The sequence below is a fragment of the Sceloporus occidentalis genome, unplaced genomic scaffold (genome assembly GCF_023333645.1).
Source record: "Sceloporus occidentalis isolate IW3139 unplaced genomic scaffold, rSceOcc1.0.p SCAF_43, whole genome shotgun sequence".
NCBI classification, from domain to species: Eukaryota; Metazoa; Chordata; class Lepidosauria; order Squamata; family Phrynosomatidae; genus Sceloporus; species Sceloporus occidentalis.
Window position 1 is genome coordinate 3,404,324 of NW_028317023.1, and position 22,716 is coordinate 3,427,039.

The 22,716-nt window shown below is 42.3% G+C and overlaps 1 protein-coding gene across 1 annotated transcript; it reads right to left on the bottom strand.

Annotated features, from left to right (window-relative positions):
• Positions 1-378: 378 nt before the first annotated feature.
• Positions 379-21,722, bottom strand: LOC149289707 (tyrosine-protein kinase BAZ1B-like). The gene is made up of 19 exons (XM_089490324.1): positions 21,604-21,722; positions 17,535-17,651; positions 17,232-17,376; positions 16,587-16,788; positions 15,997-16,118; positions 14,366-14,563; positions 12,144-13,836; positions 10,920-11,058; positions 9,518-9,633; positions 9,313-9,424; positions 8,799-8,897; positions 8,410-8,587; positions 6,518-6,703; positions 4,548-4,695; positions 4,283-4,430; positions 3,954-4,081; positions 1,528-1,670; positions 1,041-1,144; positions 379-709 (listed from the first exon to the last, which is right to left on the bottom strand). The coding sequence occupies exons 1-19, from the start codon at positions 21,720-21,722 to the stop codon at positions 379-381; spliced, it is 4,428 nt and encodes a 1,475-aa protein (XP_089346450.1).
• Positions 21,723-22,716: the final 994 nt, after the last annotated feature.

Sequence of the window (22,716 nt, forward strand, 5' to 3'; positions counted from 1 at the left end):
AATAATGTGTCGACTGGCAACTCAACCTACATTATATAGATTCTCAGCAGTTACACTGCGGACTTCAACATATCATGGTTAAAATTATACCAGGTAGCAGCAGGTTTTACAAAGTTGTGTAATGGGAGAAGGTATTTGGTTTTGTCACCACTACTTCACTTGGGCTGCAGGATACGCCACCACAGGGAAAGGTCAACCACAGAAGTCCTTTAACTGAATTATTCACAAGCTTCCTCCCATACATGATATAATCTCAAGAAAAGTAGATTTGGTCTCTAGAGTACGGGGAGAATGACTTAAACCTTCTGTCCCCACAAACTGCAGTCTAATCCTCAACAAAACCCTTTGCGCCTAGCCCTCCCCTTCACAGCCATGCTTTCATTTCTTCCGTTTGCGCCCCCGGCCAGTGTTGGCAGGCTCTGGCTGGAAAGCCTGGTGTTTACGATGCCTCCTCTGGTAAGCGTGTCCTGGAAGATGTTTGCTGAGAAGGTCTTTTGCGCACTGCTCAGTCTTCTCCAAACAAGACATTTCTTGACTTCCTGGTTCATTGTACAGCTCTGCATTTCCAAATACAAGTTTTAGGTCGTTCAGAAACTCCTGCACGGTCTGGTAGTTTCTACACGAGCATTTGCTTTGCATGGTCTGGAAGTCCATTGGGCTTGTGACCACATTTAGATAGTCCTCATTCTCCTCAGTATTTACAGGCTCCCTGTGTAGTAAAACAAACCATGCAAGATATTATACATGGCGTTTAAAAACATAAAACAAAATGTTAATGCAAATAAGGGGAACTACCATTGTTCTGCGATCATTTAATGGTATAAAGTATATTGGCAAAGCACGTTAAATAATTAAGTTAGATGACATGGCTCTCTCCTCTTCATCATGCAACATCAGGCACCACAATTGCAGACAAACCTCAAAAAAAGGCTTTAATGGTGTATGGCTTAGAGGAAGATACTAAGAATCTTCTGTAAAAATGGTCAACATACAAGCAATGTTTTGATAAAAGCGCCAAAGTTTGCACATGGAACACAAACCTGAAAGGCCAGCTGAATCTATATTTTATCAGCTTGCACAGGACCTCCTCACATTTCTGCAGTTCTTGGTTCTGGCGTCGGGACACTGGCTTGCTCTGCCGTATCTGCGCAAGGAAAGTAGGGTTAATTATTTTTATTTTATTTATTTTTTTTTTTTAAGAGACAACTAATCTTTAGGTTGATCAGTCTTCAAAGAGCAAACATACAGTTCCAAAAATATAAAATAGTTCTCAAGTAACAGGGAGAAATTGTGGCTTATTCAAGTTCAGTCCGTTTCGGAAGCTTAAGTGGAATGACTTTGTATAGGGCAGTGCAGGCTTTAGTTCAGCTGAAGGAAGAGAGGCGATTGCAAGATACAGCTATAATTTCTAGTATTATCTCCTCTCATGCCGATAGTATACTCTGAATCTGCTACATGACTCTGCGGCATAGCAGTTGTGGAATAAAAAGGCTCAGAAAATAAAGCACATTCAGATACTTTACTTACCACTTCATCCACGTCAGCATCATTGTCTGGTGATGAACGTTGTCGTGTAGAGCGAGGAGACCGGCGACTGTTCTTGGGTTGGAGTCGCACACTTGCACGACGCAATTTGTTTGCCTTGCGTTTCGTAGCCTTGCGGGACCGTACTATCGAATTAAAACGAAAGATGTTAAAACAAATTTGACGCATGAGGCAGCGCCTGCGTGATCCGACTATTCTCGCTACCGGCTGCTTGTAGTCAATTGAACTTGGGCTGGATCAGCTGAACATATCCAATGCTTAGAAAACGGGGGATGATAAAGCGTATTGCAAGGAAGACATCATGAAAATATTAAGGGACCACTTATCTATCATATGCATTAAAGTGCATAGAGCACTGGAGTGCCCCTTTAAACTCAGGTATATATGCGAGTGAGATATCTTTATAGATCACTACACACAAACACGCACGGCACAACAAACGCCGCATTTACATTGACAGACAGAAAGGTGCATATAACATAGGTGTTACAAATGTTCATGACTTAAAAGCACTTAAGAAAAAAGCATCAAAGAATAAGTATTGAGGCCAACAAATCACATTTTGGGAACGCGTCTTCTGCCAATAATCACCAATGCCTGAAGGACACAGAGCCCGAGTTAGCGAGATGTGGAGCATTAGAGGTCTGATCACTGGAGACAACTGGAGGGAGAGAGACAGTTGTTCCCACCTCAAACCCCCTCCCCAACTTAATCGTTCTGGTACAGCTGCTGCCGGTGAGAGACGAGCAGAGAGCAAACAAAAAGAGGGCCACACAGCGGGATCTCACAGTTGCCAAGTTAATCAGCGGGAACTTAACTGACTTGGGGAATGGGGCAAACACGTGTCTTGTTACTACGACAGGGGCTAAACACTGAGCTTTAACGCCTTTTGCCCCTCTACAACCGCATTCCCCAGGAGGCGGCTGTCACTCGCACAGAAATGCTGATCCCGTTCGATCCCTGGGCTTTCATCTTTATGTCGCACACTCGCACACAAACGTGCCTCTTGTAAATGAAACGACTGCTGAGCGCATGCTGTGCGGGCAGCTCCTGTGTGCCGGAGCCAACAATGTCCCATTCTCTGAAGTCCCGCAGATCTGCAAATGGCTACAGTTAACCCTTCAACAGATCAGCCAACATGAAACCTAATCTTCACATACTGTCCCAAGCCGTGAAACCTAATCAACTGCTGCTTATAAGTCACACACATAACATTGTAAAATATATGTCTCTGTACTGGAACTTACTACTGGGCCTTTGCAGCACAAGAGCGGAAGGGGGGGGGTGGAGAAAAAAAAAAAAGCACCTCATCTAGAAGTAAACAGTGGGTGACAAAGATGTAACATTATGTCCTGACAATTTAAGAGAAGACTTTGTGACCTTGGTGCTGATGCCTTTGAAACAGCAGATCCCCGGCTTATTTATAGAGAACACTTCATCTGTATACTTGGGCATTTTTCCGACTGCATGCATAATATTGTTTAAAAGTTTGGAATGTGAGCAGCGATGTGTGCTTTATTTAGACTGGTTTATAATAAGTGATTATAGTGCACTGTGTACCAGAGACGTTGGACTTGCTGTGGTCTCTGTCTGCGCCAAGATGATCTTGTGATCGGACCACAGAACTGTAGGTTGTGAGACATGTCATACCTTTTTGCTTACTAGGTATAACCAGTCCATCTGGTGAAGCAAGACAGGGACGGCATATTTGCTTTTTACTCACAAAGGCCCAGATACCTATGTTATGCTAACTAGAGTAACATTTACGGAACACTGAGATTATAGGTGGTGTCGATTTGTTAGAGGCGCGTTAGGTGCTCTGGAAATTCTCTGTGGTTAAGGACGCAGCTTAAGAGTCTTCTTGACACACAGCAGTTTTCCCAAAGCAGACATTGCCAGCTCCCAAAGAACGCATACTGGAGAGAATGTACCCGTATTTTATTGCATGCCTCAAATCAATATAGAAAAACTCACTTTTAAACAAACTCCAGCATGATTTAAGGATCATTGGCAAAGAGAAAAAAGCCCAGAAAACCAATGCTGGCAAGTAGTCAAAGCAAATACAGGAAGGAACAGGCAAAACATTCTTCTGAATGCCTCCGATGAAAACTTTATTTTCATGGAACCATCTTATAAAGGCTTAAAAGCATAATTTAGGGGCTATGAAGAGGGAATAACCAATGGGATGTTAATGTTTGTATGGGGGCTAATCACACAGATATCCCAATACCTCGATAGGTAATTTTAACCTTGCCATTACTACCTTTGAGCAAGCCTGGTGACAGCAGAACCCAGGGTGTTCCTATTCTAATTGGCCCCACACATGTCAAGATTGGTTGGGGGGGGGGGGGATATCACAACCGCCATATTTTTGTATGAAGACCCCTTTCCCACATAAATCCACTTACATCTCAATCCCACCACGTCATTATCTTCATCTTCCTCTTCATAGTCTTTATCGTGCTCGTCGTCGTCGTCCTCCTCAGACGATGACTCTTCCTCCTCCTCATCATTTGTGGAATCTTCCGCGTAATTCCTAGGAAAGGTTTTGTATTAGGCTCAGTAACGTACCTTCTTAATAGTTTTAGATGTTCTAGGACTGCACAGGGTGGAGAGATGTAAGATACATGCACATTTCTTATGACTAGTGCCATCGCAGACGAACAGCTTTCGGAAACATGGATCCATTTTGACAGAATATGTTGCAAATTGCAGCACAACGGTACAGTTGCCTCACCTGCCACGAGAACTGCGCCTGGCTGTGGCCGGTTGGCACGCAGGACACAGCCATTCCCCGTCTGGTATGTTTAAAAGCACAGGTCGAAGACAGAAGAGATGGAACGCCTTATTACACTCGTCGCACAAGATCAGCTTGTCATCCTCACCTGCAACAGCAGAAAAGTCTTTGTGCTATGCCAGCCACAGTGCCAAAAATCAAACAACTCTCTATAAGCAGTTGGTTTATGAAACCGGCGGAAAAAACCTAAACATGAAATACGCACCTTTCTTTCGACACACTTTACAGCGTGCATTTTCCGAGGACATGTCCCACTTGACGCAGGCATCCAACATCCCGAGTAACACGTGCATGCGGGAAAAGGTTTGAGCTTCACCGATCGCAGACTTCCAGTTTTCCACAGCTGATGCTACCTGCAACATGGACAGAATAGAGTTAAAAATCCAATACAAGACTTTAAAAATAGTGTCACTTCTCAAAGTATATTGTGTTATAGATGTCTACTGAGGCCTGTTTGATCATCCACTAGCTTACTGAACAAAAAAAACAAAAAACGCATAACTGGACAGAACCTATACTTTTTCAGAACGTACAATAAGTCCTGCTCAGAAAGGTTTTATGCTAAACAAAAGTGGGGTTAACTGAGAAAGACAAGTACCGGAGGGGGCTTATCTTGTCTCATTTGCTCTGGTTCAGTCAGGAGAGAAATTAACACTGACAGAACTAAAACAACAGATGTAAAGGAGGGCATTGTCTGAACCACACTGGCACATTCCCAGTCGGATACGTCTAGAACTAGAGAGAGAAGTTATAAAACCTTAATACTTCACTAAATCAAGGTATCCCCTGCAGAGTTTAGATTCTGCTATTTTTGAATCCATTTAGTCTTCTTGGATTAACTGTCAACGTGATAAACCTGTGAAACAAAAGGGCTTCCGCGGAACACAACTGCCGCAGTTTAAGATCTCAGAAATGAAATTATCCGAGACCCATCATTTGCAAGAAAAACCTACAAACAACACATAATAAAGCCCAACTTGTATTACATCAATGTTAAAGTCTCTGTGGTATTCGAGTAGCGGTAGGGCACGGTTTGTCCCGCATGTCTCAGAATAGTAAACGCAGCATGCACTGCCACTGTGTGGACTTCCACATCCTCGTTCATATTTACGCTCCGAGGAGGCACAGCACACGGCCATAAAAGGGGAACTTTCATACAAAACATAAACAAAGTTACGTTCAATCTCTTATCGATCCTGGTATCCCAACTGGAACATTTTGGAACGTAAATAAAGACTTCTCTAAACTAAAGCGTTCAAACAGTCTAAGCCATGAAGGAGTAACAGGCAGCATGGATGTGTGAACAGATGGTACATAATGTGTAGACTGTGCATTATATAAATGTTTTATTATACATGTATTTTACATAAAGAGGGGGGTATATTCACAAGTGCAAAAAAACCAAAAAACGACATAAGGTAAGATGTCATTCTGATGGCTTGAAAGCCTCTGGTGCCATTTTGAAAATATACATCGCCTACCACAAAGGTTATCAAAATGTAGTCTGCAGCAATCCTATTTGTGTATACGGCTTCTTGTATTCAGGCGCACGACAAAAATGTCTCATTACTGAATAATAAACAGTGCCCCGAACAATGAAATAGGCACCCAATTTTCACTTATTGGTTAAAGACACATTTCACTGCAATAACTGCTTCAAAGGGACTCTTTTTCACAGTCATTCCTGAGCAGGATATGCATTTGGTGGGTAAAGTGCGAGTGTGCGTGCAAGTGTGCGTGCGAGCGAGTGTGCCCCCCCTATGCACTTAGCTTTAGATTAGAGAGGACTGGAGTGTACATTTAAAATGAGCTGATGACACACGACCAGGAAGTACCAGTTACGTCCTGGTCTTGAAGGGGTTAAAGTAATGGTTTTCTCCAGGCCGATCAATGCACATTAAGCTACTTTAACAGGCATTCTTCATTGGTAGGGTTTTAAGTGACGCTGCACTCCCTCCATGAATTTGTTTTATTATAGTTTTACATAAGATTAAAAGGAAATGTGTTCCTCGTGATTTTATTTCACCCAGTTTAGCAGACATTGTAAATCTCACACAGATGGAGTTCAGTAGCTGCTAGATCCTCAAAGTTTTTTGCAACTGCTGTCACTATTAAACCAAGTTCACAATAATTGCTATCGTTGGAATCGTAGGAAATGATCCTAATTAACCGTACCTTTGCTTCTTCTACCATTTTCTTCTCCTCATCTTGTTCCTCTGCTTTGGCGGCCGCCTCCTCTGACTGAGCCTTCCGTTTTTTCTGTTTTGGAGCCATGAAGCCCTGGAGGAACTTTTTGATAACAGCAGCTTGAAGAGATATAATGCACTCCCCGAAATCTTTCAGACTTTCAAGTGAGCGGACCTGCCAAAGTGGGAAATATATATGAAATTGATATTTAACACTTTTTTGCTCCATTTTTTGTATAGAGATGTGAGAATGTGGCTCATAAACCACAGGAATAAATGAAAGTTCAGTGTATGTACACTAACGCAAAGCTATCCACACACTTTCACCGCAAAAATACTGGCTCAATTATAGGCCGCACCCTAAAAGTTTGATGCTATTTTAAAGACATTTAAAAAAAAAAGAAAAAGAAAATACACATAAATGGTAAAAGTGTTTTATCTAATAAACAGTAATACATGTATTTTAACATTTTTGGTATCTATTATGCAGTTAGCATGTTATATATAAACAAATATGGAATTTTAAGGTCCCCCCCTTAATTCATAATGCACCTTACTTCAGGGCTCGACAAATCACAGGTGCCAGGTCGCCATGGCAACAGAGAATTTTGTCCTGGCGCCTAGGTGTTTGTCAGCCTCTTACATCCACAAAAAATTGCCCCTGCGTCACCACGTGGGGGCGCTGCTGCTGCTGTCTGCCCAGGAGTCTGGACAGACCAGCACAGCCACTTCGAGCCCGCCCCGAGCCTGTGATCTCTCCCACTGAGTGATCCTGCAGGCTGAAAACGCGGTTGCAGGAAAACCAGCAATCGTGTTTTCAGCTGCCACAGGCAGCTTCAGGTAAGGGGGTTGTGTGTTGATTGGGTCCCCAAACAAGTGTGGGGACCTGACACAACACCCCCCTGCTGCCTGATCGCTCCATGAGAGCGACAGTGCAGCATTAACCCCTTCAATGCCGCGGCATTTTAGGGGTTAATTCCAGTTTTGTACGGGGCTCTGCTGCTGGTGGCCCAGGTAGACCAGCAACAGCAAAAACGAGCCCCCCACAAGCCCTTTGATGACTGCTGTAGGCTTCCATGCCTACAGGAGTCATCAAAGAGACTCCCCCCTGCAATGGCTGGTCTATAGACCAGCAATTGCGTCCCAGCTGCCAGAGGCAGCTTCAGGGACAGGGGAAGAGGGTTATTTGGTCTCCACATGAGTGTGAAGGCCAGCCCCAACACCCTCCTGCTGCCTGATCGCTCCATGACAGCGACAGTGCAGCGTTAACCCCTTCAATGCCACAATTGTGTATGACATTCGTGGCATTGCAGGGTTTAACACTTGTCCCCACAAGCTTGTGGGGACTAAATATCAGTCAATGCTGTGCTCCAATGGAACATCAGCATTGAAAGAGTTAAAAAAAAATAAAAAAATAAAAAGAACTGACCTGAAAGTCCAGGGTGCTTCCAGGTCAAATGCTGTGAGTTTAGCAAGTGGGCTGATGATGATCAGATCACTCCTGACCAACTGTTAGTTTTAAAAAAATCCTGGCTCCTAACTTTTTAGCTGGCGCCTAGATTCACAACAAATTTGTCAAGCCCTGCCTTACTTATAGATAAGCCCCTGCCCCAACTTACCAATGCACCACCGGAGAGTAGGGTCCAGATCCCCTGCAGCGCTGCGGGGGATCTGGATCCTAACCCTGCTGCTTACCCACATCAGGGCTAAAGGGAAAAACACATCCTGCATGCCCCGGGCGATACGAATTGGGCATCCCTGCGCTAAACCCCGATTATAGGCCGCATCCCCCACTTTAAAGACGTAAAGTGGGGGGGGGAAGTGTCGCCAAATACGGTAAGCGTAAACCGCTATATTGAACTTAAAGTAAAATTTGAATACCTTTGCTTCAAACTCTGTTGTGTCATCTAGGTATCCCAGACCTCCCTTCTGCAATCGTGTGGCCACCTCTATTATGTCACTGCGCAGAAAATTGAGCAATTCCACGTGCCCATCACAAGTCTTTAAACCAAGATTCTGCTTTCGAGCGAGGTGTATGGAATGCACAATGTCCTGATATCTGAAAATTACGAACAGCCAAAAAAAAAAAAAAAAAAAAAACACTCCGTCACGCTACAAACTTTGCATACTACAGTTTATTAAAATAAACCGAACATTTCCGATAAGTGTTTATTCTTAAGACTGCAAATTAAGGTTATTTGTTAAGGGATGTTGGATTACAACATGTAGTATATTCAGCCTCAAGCCTTTACGTTATTTGGTTTACTCACTTGATTCGTAGACGGTCCCTGAGTTCGCTCTCTCGAGCACCCTGTGGGTGCAGGCTGTCCACTAGCTCATCCAGCTCCTTTTGGGTATCACATAGGAACCTGAGTAATATATAACATGTTATAGTCACATCATACTGGCAGAACACTCAGACACCATATATGTAAATTATTGGTGAAACATTTCACAGGTTATTTCAATGTTTTTGCCAGCACAACATGCTAGTGAAGGCCTTTGCACTACGACCTCATCACTGCATGACAAGCACAATTAAAACAAAATCAGATTATGCTTTACAGAGAGCCATGTCCATAGCACTGAATTTGCGTTTCTTAATGTTACATATTCACGGTGGAGAAATTTATACTTAGGGGTTGTGATATTGGTTCAATATCAAATGCCATCAACGTCCAAGAATACTTTCTACACGTAAAACATCAATTGAGAAAGCTAACGAATAAGACCATGCCTTGTTCTCATTACCAGGCCAAAATATGAGACAAGAACTCAACTTACCACAGATTCTGACCCTGTTTGGGGACAGTGGTCTCTACCTGCCTCTCTTCCTTCTGTACGGAATCCTCAGTACCACCAATACTGCTATTGGCATCTTCACTTTCCATGTTACCTTAAAAGTAATAAAAAGTTTTAACAAAATGGAGGGTTTTTTTTTGTGTTTTTATTTAAATAAGGCTGCAAATTATCTAGCCCATTCACATACCTTCAGCATCCTCTTCTTCAGCCTCCTCAGGCAGTCTGAAGCTATAGTTGATGCTGTCATGAACCCATCCCTTTTCAATATACAGCCCGGGGACTCCATCAGAAAACAGCCAGTACCTGATAATCGGAATAAAGAAGATAGTACACTAATAAAGTATTCTGGAGAGGCACCAAAATCCTAATATGTCTTTAAAACAGTGGAAATATAGGTGTTTGTGTGTGTATATATATATATATATTATATATACATACACACATATTATATATATATATATATATATAAAATTATATATATATATACACACACACACAAATACAAAAAGGAAGCACTCACCTGAACTAGAAATAATTATAATTATAATTTGCCCGTTATATGACGAGGTTTTTTCCAGAGCAAATGCTCGGGGTCGTCTTGTAATCAGACCTCAAATAGGTGTGACTATGAGACTAAGATCCAGATCCCCCGCAGCAATGCAGGGGTCCTGGATCCTCCTGTGTTATGCCCCCCCAACTTACCGGTGCTTCTGAGTCCCCGGTGCTTAGTCCGGGCAGTGTGTAGAGCTCTACGGGATTCGCGTAGACAACTTCCGCTCAAGCGCGTAGAGCTCTACACGCTGCCCGGACTAAGCACCGGTGACTCAGAAGCACCGGTAAGTTTGGAGGAGGGAGGGGGAGGGAGTGTTAAATGGGGGGCATAAGGCATTTCTGGAGGCAGAGTGCTCTGTGAAATGCCTTTTAACCCCCTTAATGCCACTCTGCCTCCAGAAATGTCTTTCAACCCTCTATACGCCACTCTGCCTCCTGAAATTCCTTATACCTCCCTATATGCTACCCTGCCCCATAATATGCCTTTTAACCCCCTAAATGCCAGAGTGGCATATAGGGGTATAAGGCAATTCTGTAGGCAGAGTGGCACATAGGGGGGTCAAAAGGCATATCATGGGGCACAGTGGCATTTCTGGGGCAGAGTGGCAAGCCTGGGGGCAGATATGCATAACGGGGGGGGGCAGGTTGAAAAAAATAAAAATAAAAATATTTTTCTCAATCATAGCTTTTATTAAACAATTGTTCACATAGTTTACATGAATTAACATTTACTGGTAAAACTTTTTTCCTATAGGGTGGTCTTATATTCAGGCTTTTTTCATAAATATTCAGATTTTGGGGGGGTCGTCTTATAATCAGGGTCGTATAATCGAGCAAATACGGTAGAGAATATATATATATATATATATATATATATATATATATATATACATACACATACACACACACACACACACACATACCCCCTCACACACACACAGTGGAACTATAGGTATGGTACTCCACTTCATAAAAGTACGGCTATAAAAGTACATCATGTGCAAACTAGTTTGGTAGATCTGAATGATCTTCCTTACCTGTTGTGGTTACGGTCTGTACCAATCGGAGACCTTCTCAGCACAAGTTTAGCTTTAGCAATTCCTTCATGGAACGCTTTCTCCTGAGAAGCTCTCAGCTTCCTTAATTTTTCCTCTTCAGCTTCTTTTTCTAGTCGCTCTGTGGTACAGAACAGCCAAGGTGTACATCATGGTTAATTCACTTGAAAATGTAATTTTTAATCCCCCCCACCATATCAATTATTTCAATCCCCCCCAAAGTTAGCATGGTGGGCTAAACCGACAGTAATTAGATTTTTATTTTATTCTTGTAATTCTGCTTTTTATTTGTGGTCCACAAAATGGCAACAGCATAAAATATCTGGTTTTATGTTTAGTAACACCTCAATTTGTTTTCAAAAAATTGTCTAATCCCTCTATTTTTATTTAGATATATATAATTTTTTTGTTTGTTTTTAATTTAGTATAGGGATAAATATGAGATTTTACACACACACACTTCTCTTTATCAGCTGTATGGAGATCTACTTTGGGGTCTTTTATGACCTCAGGGAACTCTTAGCACATGTGTCTCTGACGACATGCCTGCCAATGATAGAGTGCCATTACATTCAACAGGACAGCTCAGGGCCACACATTTTGTATCCAGTCGTCAGAGGTCAAACCAGGCTGTCCTCATGTTCACTGGCAGGGTACATGATGAGTGTAATATATATATATATATATATATATATATATACACATACATATACACACACACACACACACGTTAGCCAGTGCATATGTCTATCTTGCAGTTTGTGCAAGTGTATAAGAGCGTGTGGCGAGGGGGTAATATATGAAAACAACTTGCGGAATTTAAGAAAAAATTAAGTTTGGCTGGCCCCTAGATCCAAATCAAGTTTGTCCATTCCCGATGTTACGGATAGGTCCTTGGTCCTCTAGGACCAGAGTTTGTGACACATTTCCTAAGCTAAAATTTACTTTTATTTCTCAGAAATCATCTATTAGGCCAACACGTAGACATTGGCTATGAGTTCAGACATAGTACAGTAGCAAAAATAGCATCAAATCCAGGTAAAGTGGCCAATATATTAAACTATAAGAAACTACCCCAGCATTGAAACTTTAAATACGCACCTGGCCATTAAAACCAAACACAAAACCGCCATTTGAGTCAACGCCGAGTAAGTCTCTGTTGCTGGATGAATAACAACTAAAAAAACCTGTAAATGTAATGCTAACCTCTGGTAAGTTTTTCATATTCCTCCCTTTCTTTCTTTGCTTGCATGGCCTGCAGTCTTCTGCTCTTCACAGCACTGATCATGTCCTCTGCTTCCTGCTCCAGCTGCTGCTCGGTTTTTACCAATTTCTCTGTTTTTTTGACAACCTTTGGAGTAACGTTTTCTTCTTTGCCTTTGGCACCCATCTCCTTTCGTTTCTGCTTTTCAGCACGCTTCTTGTCATTCTCCTCCTTCAGAATAGCGAGCCTCTCCTTCCACAGCTCAGCGGAGGTCTGCTGTTTTGCTTCCACATGGTCTTGCACAGAGTAAGTCATAAGGATACGGTGGCAGAGAGCAGCAAGGATATGAAGCTTCTCCGCCGTGGTTAGCTCAAAAAACTCAGATGTTTCCAGCTTCTCCAAGAACTCATCCTCCACCTCATCATCCTGAAAGACGGCAGAGCCCTCGCTGCATTCTTCCCCCTTGTCTGTTAATTCACTTTCTCCAGCAGGAGAGTCAGACTTGCGCAAGCACATGCGAACAAGTTCAGAGGCGGAGTGTAATGTGAGAGGGATTTCAGACAGTTTCATGTTCAATTCACCGTAATCCTCTGCAATCTCATCCTGCAGAAGGGTCTGAAGAAGCACTACAAGCACTCTGTTGAGGTACAGGAAGCCACCTTTTTCTGCTGCAAGAGCCTCCATTAACGATACAGATGTCACAGGATACTGCCCGTCCGGCAAAAGAAGGTCTGAGTAACAGCTCAGAAACTCCACCACCATCGCAACATCTCCAAACAGTGTATTTGGAAGCCCTTCTGGGGTGTCTACAAGTTTAAAGGCTGGAAGATTCTTGCCAGTCAGTTCCTGATCCTCATACCGCTTCTGCTTTTCTAAACGCTCTTGCCTCTCTTTCTCTTTGCGTTGCCTAGCCTTCTCTTTGATCCGTGCTTTTAAAGCTGCTCGCTTCTGCCTCAGGTGCTCTTCTCGCTGCTCCTCAGTCATCATAGCCCAGCGTTTCCGTTCTTCCAACAGATTGTATCTTTTCTGCACCATTTCTCGTAGCTCATCGGGCAGCCTGCCGCGATCATCAGCAGACAGAAGTCGTGCCACTTTTGAGATGAGGGCAGATATCGCATTCTTCCTGTCTTCACGATTCCTATTATCCCGATAGTACGCGATCAAATGAAGAGCAGCAGGAGGGAGCTGCTTCTGGGTTTTATTGTTTGACCTTGCAACACCTGAACCACTTTTCAGTGGTCGTGATGCTTTAGAAGAACCTTTAGTCATCTCCAATAAGGTCATCTGTTTCATCCTTGGGTTCTTCAGACCCTTTTTAGGGGAGCGGGCTTTGCCAGAAACTTTCTGACCATTCATAACTTGCGATTTTCCAACTTTGGATTTTTTCTTGTCTTGTTTTTTACCGGAAAGACCTGCAGAGGAACCTTTCTTGTTGCCATTGATATTTGCATTAAGTTTAGATGAATTCATAATCTTCATTAGTTGCTCAATTTCTTCAGGTGAGGCTTCGCCTCCTAGATTCTTTAATTTCAGTGGTGACCCGTTTGTCTTCTTATGGTTACCCTGACACCACAAGGTGGGACTGAGAGGAGACTTTGTTTTGTCGCCATCCGATTTTGCTTTTTTAGCAGGCTTCTGATCAGGGGACCCCAAGCTCTTTCTTTTTGTTGCAGGAGATGGATTAGACGTCATGTACTAGAAAGTAAAGGTAAGAGTGTCAAATATCCGTTTGCAGTGAGCATAAATCTAATAATACAAGACACTTTGTGAATAAGCACTCAGACACAGGAACAAAGCAAGCATAATATTTCATTTTTTGCACAGAATTCATTGCAAAATGCATAGAATTCTTATCTTGTGGATGGATGGCTCTTTTCCCCAAGGATGTCAGAAACTCTCCTGGGCAAAACCTTCTTGCAACCGATTGCAATGCGTGGGATCAGCAAGCAGGGGGGGGGGGGGGAGGAATGAGTCCTTCCTTGATCAGGTATTCAAACGTTATTGGTAGATCAGCGCTTGCACCGTTACACCAGATCTAATGCTTACAGGTGACAGACCAGGCTGTCTGTAACGGATATAAAGATATGCCCTGAGGGGCATCTTGTCATCTTTATGTAGGTATCGGTACACCAAATGCAGATAGCAATTGCGTAATCAAGTTTAGAATGAGATAAAACAAAATCAAGACCAAATATAAATTAAAAGGTGGAAAGTTAAATCTTACTTTATGTGGATCCAGCAAAAAGTCACTGAACTTGCTAGGGAGAGAATACTTTTTCACCAGCTCATCTTCAGCCACCCATGGTGCATTTTCACCTGTCCCAATACGCATTGAGTAATGCCGGATGAAGTATCTTAGGATCTCCTTGTTGGGAGGTCTTTCTGAGCGGTACAGGCTATCTACAGGAACATGGCTGATTACCTAAAAACATATATAATGAGAATACAAAATCTGAATGTGGTGTTTGTAAACAGGACACAAAACGTGCAACACCCAAATTAACCCCTTCAATCCCCTATGGACATACCGGGACGTCCAAAAAAACCCTCTCAAGAATCCCCTATGGACGTACCGGTACATCCAGCCCTTCTTGCAGCGTCAGGGACACATCCCTGCCGCTGCACGGGAGATCAGGCTGTCGTTTGACAGCCTGGACTCCCCACTGACAGCAGAAGCCGGCTGTCCGATCGCGCCATCGGGCATTCCCTTCCGGGTTGAGTCACTGCTGACGTAACCCGGAAGTTCATCGGAGGCACAGACGCTGCTATCTCTATGCTTGTCTGTATGGACCTGCATAGAGATCACAGTGTGATCGGTGCAGGGGGATCGCGGGGAGGGGAGTGAGAAACCATGTCTCTCAACCCCCTCCGGTCCTGAAACAGAAAAGGAGAAAAAAAAAACGGTTATTCATTTAAAAAAATAAATAAAAAAAAAATTATTAAAACAATATAAATAAATAAAATAATAATGTCAGCTAAGTGATCTCATTGTGACATCACTGGCATGTTCAGGAGGTCCCTAAGAGGACCTCTAACCATTTTTGTTTAAAAAAAAAAAATATATAAAAAAATAATTTTTTTTAAAAAAAAACCTTACATCCCATTGCCCTAGCATAACATCTACCCAGTATAACCCTCCTGCCCCCGTTCACAACCCCCAAACCCGTTAAGCCATAGGCATCAAAATTATACAAAAAATGTACACCTTATAGTATGCTCCCTGGAGCTGGGAAAGTATGGAAAATCTATATAAATGAGGTATTTCTGAAATCAGGACACCTGAATTGATGAACTTGGAGGGGATTTTCCTTCATTTTACCTAATTTTGTGAGGATTCAGAGGGAAAATTTAAAAAATTAGGGGTTTTTTTCCTTCTTATTTTCGCTAGTTTTTACTAAATTTCTAGCTAATCATCCAACTATGGTATCAAAAGAAAGCGCTATCTCTCCTTGAACAACATATTGTTTACATGGGTACACTATTCACAGGAAAAGAGAATAATCGGTGAACTGACATAGCGCAAAAATGGCAAAGTTGCTCTGGGACTTGAGGTACCAAAAACGCCTGGGATTAAAGGGGTTAAGCATCAAATGAAACCATCACATACATGTTCCCACTGTACTAGTCAAATGATTCTCCAGATTACGGAGACCACCACAAGCCTATGAGAAAAGCACATTTAAATAAAAACTTTAGCTGACATTTAACCACTACCAGAATACAAAAATATGGCAGGCTTAGCAAGTTTGAAAAATCTTAGATTATTCAGAATCTTTGGTATAAAGGATATCACCAACACTTTGGGGATGGTTGACACTGGGAATTACTATTTGAGACAACACCATTGTCATGTACCTTGTCCTCATTCAGAAGTTTCACATCATATTTATGTGGCAGGAATTTGGGAGGAACCCATTTTTTCTCCTCCTTCTTTAAGCTAACAGGAAGTTTTCGTGGGGAACGTCTGGCTCTGTCATCTTGGCGAGAAAGGAAAAAAAGAACCAAAGTTTACAAAAACAAATTACTTCCTGGGCAACATTTACAAATGTGGACTATGCATGAACACACACACACACGAGTCGTGTCACTGGGTTACTAAAGCTACTTCAAACTTTTGTAAGGATCGAGAGGTATAAAAGCATCATTTTTTTTCTTCTCTTAACTTTGGGGGAGACTGGTGATGTTCAGCCTCCAAGTTATTTCATTAAAAAAGACACTTCACTATTTGCATACTTAATCATACCGTGTAAGGCTCATACACCTGATTTTAATTTAAGTTCTTTCTTACATTACACTTTATTGTAAGTAGTGCTATTAAGTCAGGTAATTTAGCTAAAGAATATCTTTGCTCAATACATATGGTTGTATTCACATTACAACATACACAGGAAGTATCACTGAACATAAGATTTCTTTATATAGGTTTAGTAGCTCTTACTACATACTTTCCTTTAGGTTGCCAAGTGTATCCAACTGACTGCTTTCTTCCTTCAGTTGGTTGTCCTGAGCCACTCGATTGGAGTTTTCCTTATCACTAGACGGAGAGTCACAGGCCGTATCAGGCTTCTTCTCTGAAGGCTGCTGTTCATCATTCTCTTGTGGATGGATATGTACTATTTTAACTCGCAGGTACTTCTCTGGTCCCACCTTTAACAAAATGAAATACAGAGAAACTTCATTCGCAGATTTTACAACTTGAGGTCTACGTTTTAGCATAAATACAGCCAGCTGCATTCTCACAGACGTTTACTAATTTAAACAAAGCACTGCATAACATTTACCAAACTAAATAAGTCAGACTTTTCATCATCTATAAACATATTTCCAATAACAAAAAGGCAATACATTAATTTAAATCAAAACACAATCACACATTACATGCAAAGAGAAAAGAAATCTTTAAAAAGAGTCATGGCTCCTAAATAGTTGTTTACTTGTCTTCTGGCATTTGCCCAGTTCTGCATCCATCAAAATGTAACAGCCTTCAACTTTTTCAGACCCAATGAGCTTTTATCAAAAAACTCTATAATATAGGAATAATAATAATAATAATAAATGAGTTTCATACTGCACACAAAGTAGCTGCATACCTCAAAGTCACACTCCTCGCCTACAGCATACTTGGTCATAATTTCCATCCACGCCTGGTCAACCAGCTTGTCCAGAGAGATGGTATTATGATGGACAAGCTCCAACACCTGTTTTTCATACCACACAGGGAACTCTTCCTTCAGCCTGACAAAATAGATAAAATGTTATGGCAAACTGCCCAGTTTCGTAGTAATTTTGTACATATATTGTATTATGATAAAAGGCTTAGCATATACACCAAGTGATTGTTAACATATCGCCTAATGGATATCGTCACAGTTCTGGTACTACATGCTACTCACAGCTCTGCTGCTTCCTGTTCTTCATCCCAGGCCTCTTTGTGTGTCAGCTGATTGCTTCCGGTGCTTTTGCACGTCCATATCCTTTCTGCATAGCGTTCCAGACGCGCTTCGTACTCTCTGCAACACACTGGATAAGGAAAACAGACCGGACTACGGCAAATGCCATAACCTAAGCCCTACTTTGTCGAGATTGTAATATAACCATAAACGTATCTTCATACACAGCAGGAAATAAGCCAGAGTCCTTAAAAGCCAGTCAAACAGGTAACGAAATACTTGTGACTGTGTACTAACGTATCCATACCTATTGTACACCAACCAAAATACTTATTACACAACTGCATTTAATCTACCTATCCCTTTATTATACTGTCAACAATTACATATGTTTATGCCAAGTAAACCTATAGAGAACACTGTTTGTGTGGAGTTAAGCATTAGCGGGTACGTAAGAGCCTGCTTACTACTGCGTGTTGCTATGACATCAGAGGCAAAAGGAAGCAGAGATAACACGCTTACACACTAATCTCCGCTGTACCCTTGCCAGGGAGAGGCAGATCTCGCCCCAGCACACAGCTTTGAATCTTTTAGGGGCTTTATACAGAATAGTGACTGATGTTTGGCCGGCTACTGGTATACATAATGGAAGCAACTACATCCTACTCTGCCCTCTGGCTCACAGCGTGACATCGCAAGGTCCAGAACAGCACCTAAGAACGTTTGCCGTTATCCAACGACATCCCCCATCACAGGAACGGTGGGAGCTGGCAGCGTTGCCATGTACCGGTTACCGCGGGTTAATTCAATAACATCCATGCCCACTGGAAGCCAAGCAGGTTTAATAAATTGAGGACCTTTAATAAAATGGTTTAGTAAAATGAGATTTTCCCTAAGCGAAACATATAGCGTAATAAAAGGTTTTTTTTGGTTCTATGGCAACAACTTATGCCACGTGACACTGAAACCCAGAATTTGACTGCCTTTAAGAACTTTTCGGCCCATCTAGCCTGCTCTTCAATCCTGCTGTAAAGACTCAAGCGCTAATCGGTCCTTGGTCTCGTTTTATATACAGGATAACCACATGCCTGGGCCATGGATGTGGAAATTACACAGATAAATTGTGAGTAAGTGTTGTAGGGGTGGGGGTAAATACAGTACAGTATTCGGACAACAAACCGCAGCCAACGGTGGAACTAAAAACACCAGAAGTTAGAGAAACGAACCCTCAGATTGCACTGCTTGGTGATCTAAACCGCATCACACAAACAAAAGTATAGACATGTTGTTGGACACCCATAAAGTTAACTTGCGGATGATATTTTCTAACATGTGGAAGAGGCGTAGCAAGGTATTATTAAACACTAATCTACAAACAGCAGACAACGCGAGACTTGTTCCCACAAATCTTGTGGTGCTGCCATCACCTTTTTGCCTCTACATGCACTTTATACATGGATCCCTTGGAGCAAATGTATAAAGGCTTAGAGGCTGTGGTACAGCGGACATTTGCTCCAAGGGATCCATGTATAAAGTGGATATAGAGGCAAAAAGGTGATGACCGTTAACCTAATTTGCTCTCGCCTACCCAGAATCCCCTGCAGTGATGGCAGCACCACAAGATTTCTGGGGGAAGAGCAAGTCTCTGGGCTTGTCTGGTGGTTGTGGATCAGTGTTTAATGATACCTCTGCTACCCCGTGAATGTAAGCGGAGGGGTTTTCCATCACAACATACGTTGTGTGATCCCGACACGTTAAGTAGCATATCGGCATTTTAAGTGGATTGCGATTAGGGTATGTTTGTAGTAGTAAGAATGAAAAAACACCTTCAACTATTCTGTCCTGTCTAGCAAAGGCATTGAGAATAGACCAGAGGCAGGAGATAGACACCGCAAGCTACTGTAGATCAGAAGATTGTGTTAGTAAAGAGCAAACTGTAACAATGACGCACTGCCGCATCAAGCGAGCAACAAAAGGAAAACAAAATAAACCAGCACAGGGGAACAAGACCGAATTAACAGCGAATTAAAAGCAATCTTTTATATGTAGATAAGACTCCAAGGAAAAGCTCTCGCCGTTTAACAGCATCCGAGGCAAAAAGGAAAGACGAATACCTGAAAGCTGGATAAGCTAATGGTCAAAGGACACTAGGGGGCGCTCGTGTATACCGGTTTAGATCAATCGAAAAAATAAAACAGAAAGAAACAAATAATAGCGTAATATTGTATACAAAGGTGGCGCTGTATGACTCAGTGATGCACTCACACTTTGTGTAGACTTTCAAGCGTTATAGGACCTCCAGTCCTCCAGGTGGACGTATAATGGGAATATGCAAAGAAACAGAAGACACGTGGAAAAACCCAATGGTGTAGTAGTGTAAGCTAATGGTCAAACAGTAACCTGCATGTTGCTTCAGCATTTTAATGGGCAAGACAATGACCAGGGAAGAACTTAAAGTATTGAAACATATGTCTTCCCAAATCGGTTTACATGCAGAGTACTGATGGATCAGTCAAAGCCAACAGGAAAGAACAAAACCAAGCTGTCACGGATAACGTGAGTTTGAAAAAAATTGCTGAAGCCATATACAGGGTGCATTAAAAACAGCAGCTCTGGAGTCAGATGCTAATTAGTACCAGTAGTATACTTTAAAGCATACTTACATACAATACTACCGAGTAACAGTAGCCTAATTGTTTAGAGGGGGGGGGGGGATTACAGAAAGCTTTTATAGATTTGTTACGGTACACAAGCTATTAGCACATACATAAACTAAACTGGCTTTATGAAGAAACATAACCTCAGAAGGAAAAGAAATCCTCCTGGCTGAATAGGCAAGCGGGTAATCGCCATAAGGATCCAGAAAGAGGAAATTGTTTTTCTCCTTAGATGAATTTGCGCTAACACTTCCCACCATGAATCACGTTGGCAGATAGACCAGCAATAACTTACAAAGCTGTATTTCCTACCCAGGTTGTACTGGTGCGTAAAAGAATACAATAATAATAATCATAATAAATACTAAAGTGTCATTTAACTGTCAAGACGTCGTAGATCTCAGTTTAACACAAGTGGGTCAACTATTTGCTACAATTCAGCCAGCGGTCTACAAGCAGATGTTATGTTGCAAGACATTATGTAACAGGTTATAGAACGACACTTAAAGACGCCTAAAAAATATCTTGTTACAAGGAAAGTTGTAACAAAATTACCTACTTTTAAAGCTTTCGATTACAAGTAGCGAGCAATAGAAAACATGCAGTATTGATCCACTGCAGAGGATGCCGCAGACGAGACTAATCTAAACCCAATTTCACATTAAACTGGGAAATCAGGGACTACAAGATTATATTGTTATGATATACGTCAGCCATGTCTACGTTAACCCATTTTATACAAAAACAATTAAAAAAAAGTTCTAGTCACTCGCCCCATCTTATAGCCTGCATGTTCAGCTCTGTAGGCAAAAAGTCACCTTTACGAAGCCTGGGTGCGACATGCGATAAAAGCTGTATCTTGATCTGCTGTACTTAAATATCACAAGAGTAATTACACCACGAACGTCTTCAACTATAAAGACAGCAGATACACCAGTATAACCAGTAACAGTGAAGATCAACTGGGATCCCTCTGCCAACAAGAGATTTTTTTCCGAAATAATCCCCGTACTGCATGGCATGCAATGCCCAGGACAAGCAGGTGGTCTCTCCCCAGCCGATCCCCCCCATCACATCTGTACTGTCGGCCACTCACAATACCCCCTGTCTCCCTGATGGTGGCCTCCAGAGCAACAAAGGATCTCCATCAACAAGCAAACTATAAAACGCGTTCACCTCACAGTGCCTACTCAGCCCTGGCATTCCAGGAGTTAATAGGACAGAAGACTAGTAACTGCTGCAAACAAACACAAAAACAAAACACGTCACATCACAAACGGAGAGTACAGATACTCCGGCTTTAATACGACCTGCCTCCAAAAAGCGTGGCAACGAGCCGGTTAATGGTTGTATAACACGGTCATAATAAGCGTCCTCCCCTTATGGCCCACACCGAGCCCATAATATAAGGATACTCCAGACTCCTGAAAGCCTCCTTGGTGTGCTCCACAATAAACACTCCCTCTTCGCTGCCGGGTGCCTCAGTCAGCGGCTTCACCAGAGGGAAGGGTTTGCGGCCCAGCAGCGGCGCCATCCCAGGAGAAGAGAAAGGGGATGGTGCGTGTGTCCGGAGAGAACAGGTTTGCTATGCCGTGATTGACCCTAGTTGCAGCACTCAAGGAGTTGGAAAGAAGACCCCCCAAAGCCTGTCACTCCGGACCCCCACCGGTTTCCCGCCCTATAACACACACAAAAAGAGAAGGGATTGAAAAATGGCGGGAGATTCCCTTCCGTCGCCGGCTCCCTCCTCCTCCTCCACTTCGCAGCACATACGAACCTGAATACGCTGACAGCTTGTCTACGCCCACGCCTCAATGCAATTGGTTAGTCCTAAAGCGGCGCTGCATTCTACGTCCTCACTATTCGATATTCAAGAACACTTCGCCCCACCCATTTTATTTTTACCTTCTACTGATGAAGATTGGTTGCATCGCGCGCAACGGGGTCGCAGATGTCATCAAGACTTTTTTTTATTCAAATAACTTTATTATACAAACAGTATATATTCATTGACAGCAACAACATCCGGGCATTGGATTGCTTTGTATAATTTGCTTACGCCTATTACCTTTGATCACGCCCACTGGAAGTTTTTTTTTATTTTTCCGGCCTCCTAGAGTCGAGCTTGGAGCGTTCGAGTTATTGGTGGAAGCAATTGACTACGCTTTCTCGTTCCTACCGTATTAGCTGTAATATTAGCGTCTTGTATTAAATCTGTTACTATTCAAGCTCGTTATTTGCCGTATTACCAGTATGCAACGCAACATAACATATACTCTGCATGGGTAACAATAGAGCTTCTGAACTATTGGTAGCCAGTAATAGGTTCATGGCAAAGGTTTTGGGGTGTGCAGCCATCTTTACTAAGTGTTTAATTCCAGTATTTATTGTATCCAAAAAAAAAATTTTCACATCATAACTTAGTCATTTGATTTTCAATTTAATTAACTACTGAATCAGCCATCAGATCAGAAAATATCCCTCTTTCATTAAAAATTTTGAGTACAATATTTATGAAATGACATATT

Bases quoted from the DNA above. Each gene is read 5' to 3' on its own strand.
- LOC149289707 (XM_089490324.1), bottom strand. From the start codon at position 21,722: ATGGCGCCGCTGCTGGGCCGCAAACCCTTCCCTCTGGTGAAGCCGCTG. The intron at 9,634-10,919 runs GTAAGGAAGATC...TCCGATTATCAG, and splicing joins ACAGACCGTAACCACAACAG to GTACTGGCTGTTTTCTGATG. The intron at 9,425-9,517 runs GTATGTGAATGG...ATTACTTTTAAG, and splicing joins TGAAGAAGAGGATGCTGAAG to GTAACATGGAAAGTGAAGAT.